Source organism: Polyodon spathula, chromosome 5 (assembly GCF_017654505.1).
Source record: "Polyodon spathula isolate WHYD16114869_AA chromosome 5, ASM1765450v1, whole genome shotgun sequence".
Taxonomy (NCBI): domain Eukaryota; kingdom Metazoa; phylum Chordata; class Actinopteri; order Acipenseriformes; family Polyodontidae; genus Polyodon; species Polyodon spathula.
The window spans coordinates 62,145,507-62,164,677 of NC_054538.1; the positions used below are offsets into that span (position 1 = coordinate 62,145,507).

The window sequence follows — 19,171 nt, forward strand, 5'->3', positions numbered from 1 at the left end:
ATAAATATCCGAGACCTGTGGTAAATACAAAAAGACAGAACTTCTAATGTATTACAGATTAAACACAATAACAATAACTTGCAATTAGAATCTGATTGCAGCAATCTGGTTTACTGATATGTGGTAGAATCTTTCTTTGTACACTGTCAGCCAAAAGGCTTCTCTTTCACGTGTTGAGGAAATGACTAATTTTACAAATTATACCCCTTTATTTAAAATAAATAAATAAATAAAAATCAGCAAATTGCTGGTATATTATAACGTGGAAAAGTAAGCAAATGTCATGGTTAGACTTATTCAATACCAACTACACCGTAAGATTAAAACTGAAGCATAGAAAGGGAAAATAACAACTCGTCACTGTATACTAAGTATCTCATCAAGAAATAACAGGAACTTGTTCTGCATATGTACAGAAAGTTTTGAGAAATATGAGCTAATCAGGAGGTCTGGATTGACTGAGGGGCATGCCTGGGGAGGCTGCGCTTAGCTCAAAAAGTGAAGAGCTACTACAAAACCCTTTCACTGCTAAATGCAATGACTAGTGAGACTAGCGCTCGCCTTGTGTGGCAAACTTTTATTTTTACCTTTGTTTTGTTTTCTTTATTAAATCTAACACCAGGGCTATCTTTGCTGGTACCCTAATGGCAGCAGCTATGTTCAATTTAATTTGCGCCCCTGTGCGGCAGGTCAACACCCAATGCTCTGTGTCTGTCTCATTATTATTCAGTGATGACCCACGTCACTAACACTTCCCCCTGTTACATGTGGTGGCAGCGGTGGGCGTCACTGGTCCTGCTGAGTCAAGCCAGGATAGGCACAGAGCAGAACCAGGTGAAGATCAGCAGCCATTGGAGGCGCTGCTGAAGGAGCAATGGAGACAGGTGAAAAGCCAGAGAGGGAGGAGCTGTAGCCCCGAAGCCAGAGGGGGAGGAGTCACTGTCCTCAAGGGCCAAAGTAGGAGGAGCGACCATCCTCAAAGGCCAGAGTAGGAGTGGCTGCCTGCCTGTCTGACGAGCCAGAGGAGGAGGTGTGGTCTAAGAAGGAAGAGCTACCATCCTGAGGGTCAAGTACAGCCTGAGGAGGAGGAACTGCCGTCTCTGAGATCAAGGAAGGAGTGAAGTGACAGGTTTCTATGGAGTCAAGACCAGTTCCACCACAGCCCCGACCACAATTCCTGCGCTGCAATTCGGCGCCTGTGGGTCAGCTTCCTTGGCCCATGCTTCCAGACACCCCACCATTGTGTCTGGACCTCCCATCATCCGCTGATCCCCCAAAACAGAAGAGGAACCAGCTGAAGAATATAGAATGTACCGGTGGTGCCATTCTAAGGGGGAAGGACAGTGAGGATCCTGTCGCTGGTTCTTGCGCAAATGTGTGCAGCTGGGATGCATAACAGGAAACTCGTTGCTCGGCAACCAATTGAGCAGGTAGGCTCTCCTGGCGCTGAGCTGATCAGGAGGCCTGGATTGGCTCGGGGGCATGCCAGGGGAGGCTGCGGGTAGTTTAAAAAATGTCTGTGCCAAAGCTCCAAGTGACTGCACCCCCATGCTTTGTTCTGTGAAGCCTGCATATGAGATAATGCATCTTTAGTGTTCTGTAAAATGTTAGAATTCGAAGGGAATTCTGTAAAGTGTTAGAATTCCAAGAGAGTTCTGTAAAATGTTAGAATTTCCATAAGTCATTGACAGTTTTTACAAACCCAGATTCAATTCCAGTATTAACCGGTATATTTGTATTTAGTAAATAATCGTCTGGTCTTAGTAATCAAACTGTAAAACTTGATATCATAGAGATCTTAAGAACTGGCCACATGCGTCCTCTCTGACGTGACAATTCAAATTAATTGTTCCATATTAACGTTGGGGATTTCTCTGCTGTAGCTAATATTGAAGCTTTCACCATTCCAGTGTATGGTGAAACAATAAAACAATCTATATATGAGACTGTCTCGAAACAGTAGCCTTTCACAGTATCACACATTACAATCACAGCTTATTTTTGTTGGACAACCCTGTATTATGAGCAGAGTTAAACATGCAGTGCAGTAGAGCCTTGAGCCAGGAACAGCTCCAGTGATAGAAAGAGAAAACAAACTATTTCAGATCAATTGAAACTTGGGGGGTCGACAAGCAGAACCTGTTTAACTGTCAAAAGTCATAAAAAACGGTAACTGAAAGTAAAACTGATGAAAAAATGGTTTCATGTAGAGTACTGAGCTACTTCTGCACAGGTGTTTTTATAGTAGGAGCAGGTACTCATAGCTTTTGTTCTGCGTATCATTAAATATTTGTATATGCTTATATTCCCTACTTTGACATTTTCTTCCCCTCCCCCCACCCCCTATCATGTATTATTTAGAAACTAAACAAAACCAGATACAATGAGAAGCTATTTCCTTTTTCTACAGGTAAGATGCAGTGTGGTCTAATGGTTAGAATACAAGAAACAACATGTCAGTTTATTAGCCATTGCTTATTAAACAGTATTTGAAAGCTGTGCATTTTCTCTACATGCCTTGTTCTTGATAACTTTACAGAACAATATAAAGCTAGGTTTACTAATTTGAATAGAGTTGTCTATTTTATGCTACAATAACAGTCTGTAGTTTTGAGTGGAGTGGATCTTTACTATTTATTCACAATGCTCCTAGTCACAGCGGGCGAATGGGAGCTCGTGTGCATAGATCGGATTTGGTACATTTACCAAGAGACAGAGGCACTGTGAGCTTCCAGAAATTAAATCTGGAAAGTGACAGTTTCAAACAGGCAGTTCCCCTAGGATAGAAACATATATTTGGAACATTTAACTTCACAATGATAATAGAAACAGTGAAAGTTGTACTAAGGTTAATAATATTGAAAACCTTTAGGGACTCCACATTTGGTATTACTGGGTCACGTTAATTTCTCAATGAGAAAAATCCCAATAAGCAGTGTAAAAGAAATTAAACATCAGAATCAGTTTCCTGCAGGGTTTGTTGAAAGTACGTTTTCTTGCCAACATCGTTGCCAAGAGAGATGTTATTGTTTAGACAACAAAGGCCTAGGCCACATCCTCTCTGTTAGGACCCAGAGGTTTCTAAGAACATGCTTCTTTGTATATGTTTGTCTCTGCAGTCAGTGTTCACCAGTATGGCTGTGATAAAAGCCTTGGAGAAGATAAAACAAGAGGGATTTCCGCAAGTAATTTGGCTTCAGATCTTACCTCACGATTACTTAGTATTGCCCCTCTTCTTTTCTAGAAACAAGATGGGGTGGAAAATACTTGGGGGTGTGGGGGAGATAGGCTCAATAATAGGGAAAGCACAACAGAAAAGTCGTTGGAACACAGCACCCCGTGGAGAAAAAAAAATATTGTTTATAATATTAGACTCAGCATTTATTTAAAATATCATCAACAGGAAGAGAAGACATTGAAGTCCGAACCTTAGGCAATGATAATTAGAAAAAATATTCCTGGAAAGTTTCAAATACCCACTTTTCAGGGCATTCATAAACATGAAAATGGCTATTACAAAATTATGTTTGATGTAAAAGACCAAACTTTGGGCCAACTAACTAGGAAATTGCAAAGATGTAAACAGACTTAAGTATAATCCACCTCCAACACCAGTTGCTTAGGAATTGGTTTTATCGCCACGTGACGGTTTAGCCGTCTGGAGGTAGTGAACACGTCCATTTATTTAATTGCCTGTTTTGCTTTTTAATGTGTATTTTTAAAATGTATCTTCTGTATAAAATGTATTAAATACTGACGAGTAAATATATTATTAAATGTTTCGTAAATGTTTATTCACTTGGGGGAAGAGGTCAGAGGTCAAGTGGATAAATAAAAGGAAGATGACCATTGGGTGTAGAGGTGTATGTGGACCTTGAGTCCATATGTAGAAACTGTAGCACGTTTACACTTTTGTTGTTTTTAAATACTACAATCAATTGTTACCTCGAACTGTGTTCATTTTTAGCACGCTTGCACACTGTCTGTGTTTTTGGATACTACACTATGCACTTTGTTTTTGGATTTGTTTACAATATCATCACACTTGAATATCTGGAGGTATGAACTGTTTTTAGAAAGCCTTGCTGTCAATGTGCTGCTGTTTTTATACAACATTTCAAAGACTCTGAATTGAATTACTGCCTGTGACTGAATTACTACTGCTTTATACACAACACTGCCATAGGAAGTAACTGAACCCTGATTCTCTGAGTTTTGTGATTGTCTGCGGGACAGCGCCGCGACATGCCAACATATAAACAGAACCACCATGGTAACCTCTCAAATAAATCCACATGAATATGTATTTGCTATTTTTTTTAATGGTCCATTATTACTGTGTATACACAGTATACATAGTAATCCGTTGCATATCTGACTACAGTGGGACCAGAGTAAGTGCGGATATGTAAAAAGTCGGATGAATGAATCCTGTTACAGCTGTAATAATTACTATATTCACACAATTATAGTTTTGAGATTCAGCTTTTATTAGGGAGCTCCCCTGAATCCCTTCTTTAGAAAGATACAAGTTATTAATGCTTGTGACAGAGTAGCTGTCTGCTGTGTGGATGCGTGCATTCGCTGCTGAGTGACAGGCAGGAGAGCGAGACGGAGGCTGAAGATGATATGCCCCGCAGGCAAACAGGATTTATTTACATATCAAATCAACACACTGAACAGCTCACGTGACTACCAGCAATGGCAGTGCACAGAGCACATACAACACAGTGTACGAAAACTTTGGTAGGATCTATAATATCTGAACTAATCTCTGTTCAATAATAAACTAGCGTTGCTGAAGAGGTTGATCTTGGCAGATAAGATAAGATAAGGGTAGATATGTGATGGGCAAATAGGTGATGGATTACTGTATGTGTATGTGTATATATATATATATATATATATATATATATATATATATATATATATATATATAGTATCAGAGAGAGGGTTAATTAAGAAGGGACCAATGGTTTAATAACCAAATTATTAATTATCCCCTGCACCGGACTCATTGTAAATTAGAGCCAGGTGCAGTCCCATTTAAAGAAAGCAACGGTTGTCAGGGCTGCTGGTGCGTGTGCACACAATTTTATTTATTTTATTTATTATTATTAAAACACACGTTTGGACACGCCAAAAAAAAAAACAAACAATCAATCCAAGGACAAATACAAAAATCAATCACGAACTTAGGTGTTTGTTTTGTTTATTTCATTTTGTGTGTTTATTAAAAATAGCACGTAAGCGCTTCGTTAAGTTTTGTAGTTCAGTTTCTGTACATGGGACCTAGATCAAAATTTCCGAGTTGCTTGACTCATCACCAAAGCTTATATATATATATATATATATATATATATATATATATATATATATATATATATATATATATATATATAATTACACAGTGCCTATAGAAAGTCTACAACCCCTTTTAAAATGTTCACCTTTTGTTGCCTTATAGCCTGCAATTGTTTATTTATCTACACATCCTACCCCACAACTTCCAAGTGAAAAAAATATTCTAGAAATTTATAGAAAATTAATTCAAAATAAAAACTGAAATAGCTTGGTTGGGTAAGTATCCACCCCCTTGTAATAGCAATCCTAAATTAGCTCAGATGTAACCAATCGCCTTCAAAATCACACGCCAAGTTAAGTGGCCTCCACCTGTGTTAAATTGTAGTGGTTCACATGATTTCAGGATAAATTCAGCAGTTCTTGTAGGTTCCCTCTGCTGGGTAGTGCATTTCAAAGCAAAGACTCAAGCATGAGCACCAAGGCGCTTTTAAAAGAAATCCCAGACAAAGTTGTTGATAGGCACAGATCAGGGGATGGGTATAAAACATGATAAAGGCCTTGAATGCCCCTTGGAGCATGGTCAAGACGGTTATTAAGAAGTGGAAGGTGTATGGCACCCCCAAGACCCTGCCTAGATCAGGATGTCCCTCCAGACTGGATGACTGAGCAAGAAAGAGACTGATCAGAGAGGCTACCAAGAGGCTAATGGCAACTTTGCAAGAGCTACAGCCTTTTATGGCCAAGACTAGTCAAAGTGTACATGTGACAACAATATCCCAAGCACTCCACAAATCTGGCCTGTATGGTAGGGTGGCAAGAAGGAAGCCATTACTCAAGAAAGCCCACCTTGAATCCCGTTTGAAGTATGCAAACAAACACTCAGGAGATTATGTAGCCATGTGGCAAGAAATTTTATGGTCTGACAAAACTAAAATGGAACTTTTTGGCCTAAATGCAAAGCATTATGTTTGACGCAAACACAATACAGTGCATCACCCAAAGAACACCATCCATACTGTGAAGCATGGTGGTGGCAGTATCATGTTATGGGGATCTTTCTCATCGACGGGGACTAGGGCACTTGTCAGGATAGAAGGGATAATAAATGGAGCAAAGTACAGAGATGTGCTTGAGGAAAACCTGCTGCCCTCTGCAAGAAAGCTGAAACAGGGATGGAAGTTCACCTTTCAGCATGACAACAACCCAAAGCACACAGCCAAAGCTACACTGGAGTGGCTAAGGAACAAAAAGGTAAATGTCCTTGAGTGGCCCAGTCAGAGCCCTGACCTAAATCCAATCAAAAATTTGTGGCATGACTTGAAGATTCCTGTCCATCAACTCTCCCCAAGGAACTTGACAGAGCTTGAACAGTTTTGTAAAGAAGAATGGTCAAACATTGACAAATCTAGGTGTGCAAAGTTGGTAGAGACCCATCCCAACAGACTCACAGCTGTAATTGCCGCCAAAGGTGCTTCCACCAAGTATTAACTCAGGGGGTGGATACTTATCCAATTATGACCTTTCAGTATTGTATTTTTAATATAACTTTTAAACTTTTTGGAGTATGGTATGTAGATAAGTAGAAAAAAATCCTCACTTAAATGTATGAAACTCTGAGGCAATGGCACAACAAAATGTGAAAAAAGTTTAAGGGTGTGTAGACTTTCTATAGGCACTGTATATATATATATATATATATATATATATATATATATATATATATATATATATATATATATATATATATATATATATATATATATATATATATGGAGAGCCATTCCCTTCGAATAAAACAGGGGTGTTTCTCTCCAGGTTTAACAGGTAAAATTAATTATATAATGAACTACTTGAGGGATGGAGTTTTAAATGGTTCAATTAAACAATTTAAAACAGGGTTGGAAGGAACAAAGATCAGGAGTGGAAGGGCCCCTTTTGGCCACCCGACTTAAAACAAAAAAAAGGTCAACAAACTTGAGTGCCTGTGCATTAACTCATCGACTCGGCAGGGAAATGATGTGGCAGCCGTGGATTAGAGGAGTGGCTGCAATCGTTTACCAAGGGGTCATGTGTGGGGGTTAAAGAACAACCCGGAGTGACCTGTGTTTTGTGAAATCATATCGTGAGTGGTTGTTATTTACCAGACAGCTAAACACATCCAGAGCTGTTGCCAGAGGCCAGCACCAAACTGGATAGCACTTCACTTATTACTGCGATAAATTGTATTTAGCACCATGAGCACTACAGCACTCACCCAGGACTGGTGACTGTGTATTGTGTGTGTACTGTTGACTGTGTTTATTGTTTGGAACTTCAATTCTGTTATTTAGAACAGTGCAATACCCATTGGTGGGTATTGCCTGGGAAATATTTACAGTCACCGGACCGATTAGAAATAAATCCACTTGCACTTGGATTACCGTGCTCTGCCTTTCATTTAATCACTGCTTCACTCCTGCACCTGTACACTGCAACCCACTTTGCCACAGTGCCATAAACTAATTGCATTGTAGTTTCAAGTTAGATGTTTTTTTTTTTTTTGTATGTAAATATAACGCCATGTTGAGGTCAGTAGATGATAAGACTTTAGGATATTCAAAGTATGGAAAAAGAAAACACTTACAAACATCTTTATATTACTTTAAACTGTTCAGATATTTATTACATCACTTTACAACATCACTTTAGTGAAATGTAATATAAACAGTATATATATATATATATATATATATATATATATATATATATATATATATATATATATATAATGTGATGCAAAAGCTTTTGTTCATGAAATTACAAATACAATGTTAAGATCTTTGAGAACTTTGAGAAAATATATTGTTTTTATATATGACATAGTCATTACAAACAAGGACAACACACCTTTTCTTTTTTTCCCTTTTAAGGGTAAAATCCAAGAAATAGTATTTTGTCAGGAAAAAACCCAAAATAGAATAATTAGTCATTAGTATATGATAACATGTTTTGTTTTTTTTTTAAAAAAAATGTTTTAAAGTACAGTCAATATATATGGTACAACTAAAGAGAACTCAAATCATTGGAGTAACAGAACACATCTGTGCTAATAAGTTTTTTTTCTAGGTTTTCAATAAACCTTATTTTCAAAAATAATGCAAGACATAGTTTCATATTTTAAAATATGAAAATATATTTAATCTTATTCTAATCGTGTTGCAAACAATGCATTTTTTTTTTTACAATTCCATCTAGTTAAAAAGATACACGCTATTTTCCAAAGGCCAGTGGGCATCCTCCAAACCCAGGACAAAGCCAACTGCCTCTGGAGGACACAGCGAGATAAGGAGTAACAGTCCCTGCTGGTTTTGCCACCGCAATTTGCAGGAGTGCTTGAGCCAAAACGACACGCCCCTGACTAAGATTCACCCTGCACATCACATAGTCTTGCTTTTACAAAGTGATCCACCTGGGGACCCAAATAATTCATTTTAAAACATGTAATAGACTGTTGTGTCCAGTCCAACGCATTTTGTTTACTTTCACTTGCATCATTACTGAAAATAACCCCATTCTTGCATCAAAATTGCATTAAAACGGTCTTCACCTTGATTAGCCCCTCCCCCAAACTGTTCATTGTGTGCTCCACAGTTTAAACTGTTGCTGACATCATTGCATGGTTGTATACAGCCTTGAAAAACTCCTCCTCCATTGTTCATCAGCCTTGGAGCAGTACTATTGTAACTCACCCCCAGAGGGATGGTACTGCCTCCCTGTCCACCTTGCTGTTCTTGCTTCCACTGAAACATGGAGCCTGGGACACCGCTTAAAAGAATATCGTCAGTCTCCATATTATTTTCTGTGCTGGAAACTGTTAGATTCACAACACTATTTCTCCCACCTAAAATGTCATGACCAGGGACATTAAAAGTACTCTGTTGTTGGACAGATAAAGCTCCGGTATTGTTGGTGTTTGTGTCCTTACTGTTCATGGAAAGCTGTGAAGGGTTACTTTGCAAATCCAAAAATCTCAGGTCATGATCTGTAAGTAGGGGGAGCCCACCAGGGTTGTCTGCTACAGGAGGCAAGGTCATGCTGGTCTGAACTGATGATAGCATGCTGCTGCTGCTGCTGGGCTGGTTGCGCCTAATGGTGTCCAGAGAGATTCCTGACATAACGACAGGAGACCAGCTGTTACTGACAGAGGTGGATTGCGGTGGGTTGGTCATCAGACTAGATTGTTGCAGATCATTGTGTGTGAACATTGAATTAGTCATGTTGTTCTGAGACTGGTGAATGAAACTGACAGATTGTGGCAAAGTACTGTTGGCCATTGATGCTACTGGACTCTGATTAAACATATTAAATGGCTCTGCAAAAGGAAATGGAAGAACTTGTTACCAACTTCTTCAAGGGTAGGTCAAGAACATGGTACAACTTACTAAAAGGCAGGGCTGGCAACGACAGCTATTCAATTATTGAATTACACTTACTCCCTGAGGTGCCATTTATCTACTCCCCTTTGTAATAGTTTAGTTCAACTATACTTTTTTTTTTTCTTTATTCAGATATAAAAATCACTATAGAGACTGCATATTGGCCTGCACCTATTGGTGCCCCATGATGGGCACAGAGAATCTACTTAATGCATTAAGTGCCATCCTGCTATACTGAAACTGTGGGACAGGTGAATTAAATATTTCCCCTGAAAGAAAACACAGAGGAGGCAGCACCGCTGCTAATTGGTTGTTAATCGTAATATATATATATATATATATATATATATATTATATATATAATATACCTATTATATATTATATATATATATATATATATATATATATATATATATATATATATATAAAATCTATTTTTTTATACAGTATAGAAAATTTTACAGTCTTTGGTACTATTTTGTGCCTTTCCATTTGGTTCATGCCTACAAGTAAACAAAGAGTTAGATTTTTGATAAACAAGAACAAAGATCATAAATAGGACGGTATAAAGAAAAATACAGCAGATATAACACACTGCTTTAAGTCATATACCTTCCGTCTTCTGTTGCTTTTTAAGAAATAATTTTTACAGTTGTACCCAATTTTCACTTGAAATGCAAGAATGTAACTTGCTGAAAATAACTGATAAAAATTGACACTTTTGTCGTTTTCCACTGGAGACAAAATCACATTGCTCTGGAAAACCTGCCCCTGATCCTCTAACTTGCTTTAGAAAGTGTAAAACAAACCTGAACAAACTGTAAATTTGGTTGCAAAGAACTTACCAGCGCACGCGCACACAGACACACGCACCCCTTCTTAACAACCGTTGTCTCAACTCATGTTTACCAAATAAGAAAATGCACCACCAGTTCAGTGAAAAGCAAACCCACTATAAGGTCTTTGAGGCAGTGTAGGAGATTATGTATGTCTTACCAGGTAAAGCTTGCATTATTTTTTGGAACTCTTCGATCTTCCTTTTCTTCTCTTGAAAGTGATGTGGATCTGCATATATATACATACATATATATATGTATAAATCTAAAAGTCAAAGCTACAGCAGCCAACAAATAATAACAATTTACAACAGGTAGATATTTTCACACACGGGACACCATTTGTCCTTTCCTTTGTAAACTGCTCAGTGCAGTACTGTATTGTCAGTCTGGAATCTTATTTGAATTTGGATCAGGTCTCAAACATTTTGTTTATACTATCAAACTGATCGCCATAGAAGGATATGCCCATATTGATGAGAAAATAATTTATGAAGGAAAGACTTACCAAGGTGTCTGCAGTCTGTTATTCATTGTTTATAACATGTTCTCTCAATCATCAAACAAAAACTAACCTCCTTTTCTCATTCCCTCTGGATTGCTACAAACCAAGAGGTTCACCAAAACATATGCCAAAGATGTGTATTTCATGAGAGAATGCCTATCATTGCTTGGCTGTGGTAGGTAGTGTAAGTTACCTGTATTGTCTGGGAGATATCTGAAGTCCATGGGCTCGCTGACCTCCTGATCCGAGGGCCTGCGGAGCTGCATCTGAACGATCACTGGGGTGGTGATGTTGGTGTGAAATGGGGGCGTTTTGAACACAATCGCAACCTGCCGGTGAACATCTGCTTGTGAAAACGACCCTTTGCCTTCCCAGCTTTGCGTGAAGAAACGGACTTCAATGTCATCTAATGAAGAAACATTAATTAAAACCATGTCTGGTGGCTTGAGAATAAGTTGCAATAGTGGAGTTTGGATGAAGGGCAAGAAAGGGAAGGGACACTGAGAAAGAAGAGTGGTGACAGGTGGGAAATGTCTGGGAACAGTCATCTGTTTTGGACACAAATCTGAGCATTTTTTTCTAAAACCAAAGATCTTTTGATGCTCTTTAAATCAATGTACTGCCCCTCAAACAGATGTCACTTATAAAAAAAAAGGACATTGCTGTACCTTTCTGAACTTTATCACAAAGCAGGAAAATCTCCTCTCCTCCCTTCACACCTCCATAGTTCTTGTTGACACGACAAATCCTCAGCTCTGCTGTGTTGGGGGCTCCTGCAACAAGAGCGGCATTAATAATGGCATGTAATGGGAAACTACCTCATGTAACGAGATACAGTTGCAGATGCCCAGAACAGTATTGGGAACTTGACGCATAAGAACCATCTTTTACTACAGTAAGAACCTAATCTTTAAGAACTTGAGCACTGGTACTCACATGTCATGAAATGTCCTTGTTGAAACCAGTTATATATGTCATCTACCTGTAACTTAGCAGACCTCTATTAGGAAAACTGCTTGTGCAATGACTTCACATGGAAATCCCTATGTAGTGATATTTGCATTTACAGTAGGCTAGCCTTCATTAACTCTTATGAAAATGTTATTGGCATTATTATGTGTGTGTGCATGCATGCCAGCGTATGCGCGTGCATTTTAAACACTGCAGAAATAATTCCATTTTATTTTTATGTTTTAGTTCTGTTGCTTAGTTTCAGTTTTGTTTCACTGATGCTTAAAGTATTTAATTTTAGTAATAATTAACACAACACGTTTTTAACAACTCTTATTTATTCCAAGTACCTTTAACCAAAAGTCAGTTATTTAACACCATGTTCATTATGCCCTAAATAATATTAAAATCAAAACATTTACGTTTGTAAAAGAATAAGTAATAGCTGCCAATCTTTAATCAGAACCATAAAGTGCAACCCATGCAACTTCCTCTTTTCTGACAAAAAAAAATAAAAAACAGATTTGCATTTCACTGTTCAACAGTGTAATCTAAAATTGCCCATGTTCATCAAACAGTTTCGCAGAGAGGAGGGGTGGGATGCTAAAATTAAGCTACTTAAACTGACCTTTTGACATAACCCTCCTCGTCAACCTTCCTGGCTCTCAATTCTAGCAGGAGAAGCAGCTACCTTCACCTGTGACGTAATGGTTCAATGTTTATTTACACCTCTGCTAATGCCATATCTCTGCTTCGACATTGACACATCACATCCACCCACACCCTGCAAGCCTCTCTCTCTCTCTCTCTCTCTCTCTCTCTCTCTCTCTCTCTCTCTCTCTCTCTCTCTCTCTCTCTCAGCTGGTTTCAACAATAGTTAAACTAAAGAAATGCAAAAGCTTTTTACATCTAACGTTCTTTTGATGGAGATTTACTAAGTGTTGATGAACTTGCTGTTTAAGTGGAGGTGAATTTGTAATTATGAAAACTTTTTTTTTTTTTTTACATTATGTTAATGTATAATTGTATTGGTTTTCTTTGGAAATATAAGATGCTAAACTAAAACTGCAAGCCACTTTCTAAGTGCTATTAAATTGTAATGCTAAAATTAACTAATTGTTGAAATGATTGTTGCGTAATAAAATGGTATTCACTTTCCTGTTGAATTGTTCTGACCAGTTTTATTGATGAATCAACAGATTCTTTAAATCAACAACAGATCTGCCTCGCACTCCCCTTCTCTTCAAAGCCACACAGTGAGAAGATTCATAGAATTAATCAAATAAAAGATCAAAGGGTGACGTGACACCAATGTTTTAATACAGGGTGACTCATTACAAAGGTGAAGATAACAAAATCAGTTCAAATAAAACGATTAGGTCAGATTGTTAGCATTTACCATGCATTTAAATGAAAAATTCTAGATTGTCAGCACTAGAGACTAAACAGTGGCAGTATGAGCTGCTCCTCATTCCCCTGTATGAATTCCCACAGCCTGCCTCTAAGGGGCCTTTCTGTCAGGGGAAGAGGAAACAGTTCGGTCTCCATTCCCATCTAATACTTGGAGCCTGCCTGCAATTGTTGCAAATGCCATTATTGTACAACATGGTGTGGTAGTTTTGTGTGAAGTGTAATAGTTTCCACTGAGGGCTGAAGGTGAATACAAGTCCACCCCTCTCCCTCCAGCAGTACCTAATCTGTCTTACAAGGAACCATGGACTTAACATTACCTTCAATACCATTACAGAAGAAATACAACTGCTTGCAATGATCCTGTAATAGAGCAACTCAGGGGCAGCTATAGTGGTAACATTTTCACATTTTAACACAATGCTATGAATCAATTGACTCTGGCAATCCAATATAGTTCCAGTACCAGTTTGCTTTCGGGGCTACTGTTTTATGTACAGGGTTGCAAGGGTTTGGGTCACTTACTGTTGTCATAGATTGGGTTGGATACAATGGGTGGTAAAGCCCTGGTGTAATGTCCACATTCATCTTGCAAGTAGACCTGGAAACAGAGTCTCACCACATTCAGATCGTATTCTTCTGTTTTCAACAACTGCTCCTTTGGAACTAGAGAAAATTTTTTTTAAAAATGCTATAGTATGAAAAAAACTACTTCACTACTTTTGGGAGATCTCCTATGGGATATAAAGTTATAAAATCTCGGTTTAACAGACTGCTTTTAGAATCTTTTCATCGAAATCTTCAAATACAACTGGAGATTTTAATTAACCGGATGAAAACAGGCTGCTATCTCCTACAACCAAATGAAGAGCTTTAAATGTAAAAGCTTGCAAAAGAACAGTACAAGTAATTGTTGTGAGCTGACCTTTCCGAATTCAAGTAGTTCACAGATCCATACAATCTCCAAAGTAAAGTTGCATTGTATCATAAAATGAAAGGGTCTATTTTTATCAAAGGGTTTAATGCAGGTTAACTGTGAAACACAAATTTTACTTCTGCCCAAGTTTAATTTGGTTTTATTTCTTCCCTTTATCAGACAGCAAGAATTATTGTCGCAGGGAATGCACTGGGTGTACTTTTTCAGCATGTATATTCTTTCCACTGATTAAAAAAGGCTTACTTTCAGTATTTTAACTTGCATAATTAATTTCACCCTGTTATTACTAACATGATACAAATAAATAGCCGCAGCATAATGACTTTCCACAGTGTTCAGCGAGTTCATATTCTTGTGCATTTGATGATTGTGGGCTAAGCTTATGACACCGCCTCTTAATTCAGGAACTGAAAGTGCACAGGAAGTGGTATCTGTGACAACAAGAGTCCCCAAGAGAGGGAGGAATGGAAATCTGAATTCTACAACTTTAAAACTAATCTCATCCAGATTCTCTCCTTGTAAAGAAAAACTACCCCCCCCAAGTAAAGATTAACACAAACAGTATATACAATTGGTGTGAAACGTCTAACTTACACTTCATTTATAGCCTGCTTTGAGAAATACAGAAAAAAAATAAAATAAAATAGGTTTGGTACTCATGACACCTGTTTCTATAAAAGTATAGTATAAAAGTATAGGAGTTTTTTTTTTTTGTTTGTCGTTTAACACAAGAATCCATGAGTTTAAAATGAAACCTGTGTGTTTATTCTTCTGCAGTGGTTATCAAAAAACATTTTACATGTAGTTTATGAATACCCCTCTGTATGGTTTTATTCAGTTTTGTTTCTAATTACATATGCAGTGTTTGTTGATAGCACAATTTAGACTGCACAGAATCCAGCCTACACCTACAAGCGCATGACGACACCCGTTTAAGGTCAGTGCAGAGGCTACTGTACCTCCGAGGGCTGATAAAGTCAAACCGCCTCAATTCTAAAAACGTAAAACTTTTGTCAGAGCAGAATCACTTATCTAGTCCCCAACCTCCACCCCCTCTTTTTAACTGCGTAGGAAGCAGATGTGTTTGATTTATATATGCAGCTCGGGGTGTTTATGAGTAATACACCTCGATAGATTTCCATTCCAAATTCTGTTCTAAATCTTCACAGATATAACACGGCAATGTGCCTCTCTTTTCTTTTAAATATTTTTTATTTAAAATGATGGCAAATATTTACTAGTATTTTTAAAATGATACAGTTAGTCTGTTATTAATATGCTGCTCATGTTTTACACTGGTATTTTTTATGTGCTTTACCTTGTTGATTTTCCCCATACTGTCCATATACATTTAGACGATACATTTAGGTAGTCGAAATAAATATATTGGTTATCTGCCCCTATTCCAATAATGTAGAGTAAAGCACATGGCACTTTCAATAATGTATAAAAGACCTACTATATATTTGTACAGTATGTGAAAAGTATTGTAGATGAAGAATATCACTAAATAGCCACACAAACGACTGACAAGAGAGCCTCCGGAAACAGATGGTCTTGATTCACTCATCTGAACAATAAGGTGTTACTCTTTCTCATAGGTTTATATGGTTTACCAGAATGATAAGGAGTGAAGCTGAACAAGGTTCAGCTTCCTGTTTACAGTGCTATCTGTTTTAGGTGCTCACTTGTCCTGTGATGTATTCAGTGATGCCTTGCAACAGTCAGCACTGTGTGACTGTCTGAAGTGTCAAGGTGGCATTTGTCTACTGTTGTCTGAATGCTGCTTTCTTTTTGTAAAAAAACTAAACAAATTTCTTGAACATTTTAAAGTCTCTATAATAACAATTATTTAACTCTACTTGAAATGGGTATTAATTTCTGTACCATGAACGGTAGTTTTAAATTTCAATTGAACCTCAGGGGTTTAGAATTAAATGTTATGTAGATGGTGAATCAGATGTGTGAGGTAACCCATTGTCTCACTTGATGTATATGCAGTTACAACTATGAGTTGATCTGTGATTTGAGAGTACACTGTGCCTGAAAGTTTTAGGATTAATTGACTAGCTGTCAAATTCAACATGGATGTTGGCCACAGATCTATTTTGTCAATGTAAACATTCTGAACAACTTGTTTTTCTAAAGAGTAACTATAATTAATTAAAAAAAATGTGTAGTAAATAATATGGTAAACAAATAATTTGCATTTGAGGAAATACACACTGTTAATCAAATAATCAAAACTGTAAAGTTTGTGTAGGTTTTTTCATGAACCAGTGCTATGTTAAAAAGCAGGTAGTATGTAAAATTGGCTACTAAAAAAAACCCACCCAATTCTGTTTTCACATAGCTGCAACCCAAATATTTGAGTTTGTTTCTTCTTTGACATTTTTTTTTTTTTTTTACCCAAAGACAAAATAAAATCCAGATTATCTTTTGAGTTGTACACCTCTCTATCTGTGTAATTTGCTTTCAGCCTATGCCTCTTATATGATCAGGAAGTGGGCCAGTCAGTTCCACTGTCATATATTTAGCGATAACTACTGAGTGTACAAGGAGAGTCTTCTGAGACAGCTGGTTGAGAATATGGTTGTGCAAACTGTAGCTACTATGTGACAAGGACTGTGGTCTTCCCTTTTTTAAGTTCCTGTATTTCTTTTTTTAAAGGCTGCTTCTGCACTAAGCCTTACTTCACAGAATCATTAATTTAGCAGTATCACCAGTATTGCCGATAGATCGTTTGTAACACTCATTTATCTAAACTGTACTGTGTCCTATCATTGCAGGACAACATGACCAGGCATCCCATTGAAAATTAATAGGATAACACCAGATGTATTCATATTTGACGAACACATTTCTTACCATTAAATGGATTGATGCATTTTGCAATCCGAAACACAATAGCTTCTTTAACCTCTCTCCTACGTACACACTGAATGCCAAGATTCTGGAAGCTGTGAATTTAAAAAAAAAAGTAAAAAAGTACAATATGGTTACAATCAGGTTAAAGCAATGTGGCAGGTTGTTATGAATAATGTAACTTTATTACTAAAAGACAGCTGTGTAACATCTTTTTAAGCACCTAAACTGTTAGACTTACCAGTTATTGAAGCATATAAACATTGACTGAAATGTATACACGTACAACATACCATAGGGAACAAATGAGAGAGTTAAGTGTTTTTTGTTTTGTTTTTTTTAGTGTTAGCTGTGCACATACAAGAGCTCACATTATCAAGCAAAGAGGAAGTAGCTGGAAGAAAAGTAAGATAGTATTTAAAAATGGTGTTGCTGTGAAACAAGTAGGGTTTTGTCTTGGGAGGGGACGGGGACGGGGGAACGGAACAAAAAACCAAATGTAACCTATGGCATAACAATACCTAATTGTATAGTAAAACCACAAGCGAGCTTTGTTTTTCTATAGAAGTGACCAAGTCACCTTGAATAAACAGACACTTAGGTAGCAACTACTGTGTTCATTCAGGTTTATCTGTATTTATTCTCTATATCATATATGGCTTCTAGAGCTACAAAATATGTTTCTTTTGATTTAGAAGTGAAGTATCCCATATAAGGCTGTTAATGGGTTCAAAAAGCCTGCAAGGACAACTGGTGTTTGGTAGGAAGTAGAGTTAAAATGCTATTAAAAAAAGATACTGTATTAAACTTAACCCAATGTTTAATAAACAAAAAATATAGAAGCAGTGGCAAAATCTTTGCCATCTTTTTAAGTTTTGGTAAACAATTTACATTTACTGTCTCTTAGAGTACACTGGTCTTGGGTATGGCTATGAAGTTGACATTGATTATCGTGCAAATTATAATGGCGATTATTGATCATTATCAAGTTAAAATGCTTAAAAATGTTTTTTTTTGTTGTTTTTTAAAAACCTTCCCTCACAGTAGCAGGTATAAAGGAACAATACGTCTTCTTTTCATAGACCATGGTATAAAAAACTCACTCAAACAAATTCCGATGTTTTAAGACACGTTTCATAAAGACATTGGCATTTAAAAATAATAATAACCTTTATTTTTATATAGCGCCTTTCATCGTGGACCACCATCACAAAGCGCTTTCAAGATACAAGACTAGAGTGTGTGAACTATGCATCAGCTGCAGAGTCACTTACGTCTCACCCAAAAGTCGGAGCACAAGGAGGTTAAGTGACTTGCTCAGGGTCACACAGTGAGTCAGTGGCTGAGTTGGGATTTGAACCGGAGACCTCCTGGTTACAAGCCCATTACCTTAACCACTTCAAAATATAGCACTCTCCAATTTTCATATTCCTGTCGTCACTAGTCTTTGTCCTGTTTTGTGTAAAATCTGACAAATTTTCAGTGTAAACAATTAAGGAAAAAAAATAAAAAATCAACCCCACTAAAAGAAAAAAAAAACAAGGTTTGAAAACTTCATTAACATTATGTCCTATTCACATAGAAATAATTCAATTTCTCTTTTTTTTTTTGCTGTTGGTTGCAACTTATGAATTACATGTCGCAGCTTCTGCTAGCGAAAGCAGCAGTCCCTTCCAGTGTGCTGCGGTTGCAGAGATGCATTTCACTTTTTGCTGTCATATTTTAATCAAAACTTTACATGACTTTGCAGAGCCACTTAGATTTGCACTATCTTCTGGGAATATAACTATATTGTCATTTTTCCAAACAGTACATTAGAGGCAGCCTACCGTTTCGTGCAACGGAAACTGTCTATTTTGTGTACTTTCACCCTGCACTGAAATCCAATTAAATTATGTGTATCGGTCCGGGTTCCTGATGCAATTATAAACTTGTTCAATTTCAAAAA

General features: G+C 37.3%; 1 protein-coding gene across 1 annotated transcript in view; it reads right to left on the reverse strand.

Moving 5' to 3' along the window:
• Positions 1-945: 945 nt before the first annotated feature.
• The window catches only part of rel (v-rel avian reticuloendotheliosis viral oncogene homolog), a 26,231-nt gene continuing 8,005 nt past the window's right edge, over positions 946-19,171 (reverse strand). The window contains exons 5-12 of the mRNA XM_041251501.1: positions 17,227-17,318; positions 13,947-14,087; positions 11,729-11,833; positions 11,254-11,466; positions 10,716-10,784; positions 10,165-10,222; positions 9,269-9,429; positions 946-1,100 (exon numbers count right to left, since the gene is read on the reverse strand). Coding sequence (XP_041107435.1) covers positions 946-1,100; positions 9,269-9,429; positions 10,165-10,222; positions 10,716-10,784; positions 11,254-11,466; positions 11,729-11,833; positions 13,947-14,087; positions 17,227-17,318 — 994 coding nt within the window. The remainder of the gene's footprint in view (positions 1,101-9,268; positions 9,430-10,164; positions 10,223-10,715; positions 10,785-11,253; positions 11,467-11,728; positions 11,834-13,946; positions 14,088-17,226; positions 17,319-19,171) is intronic.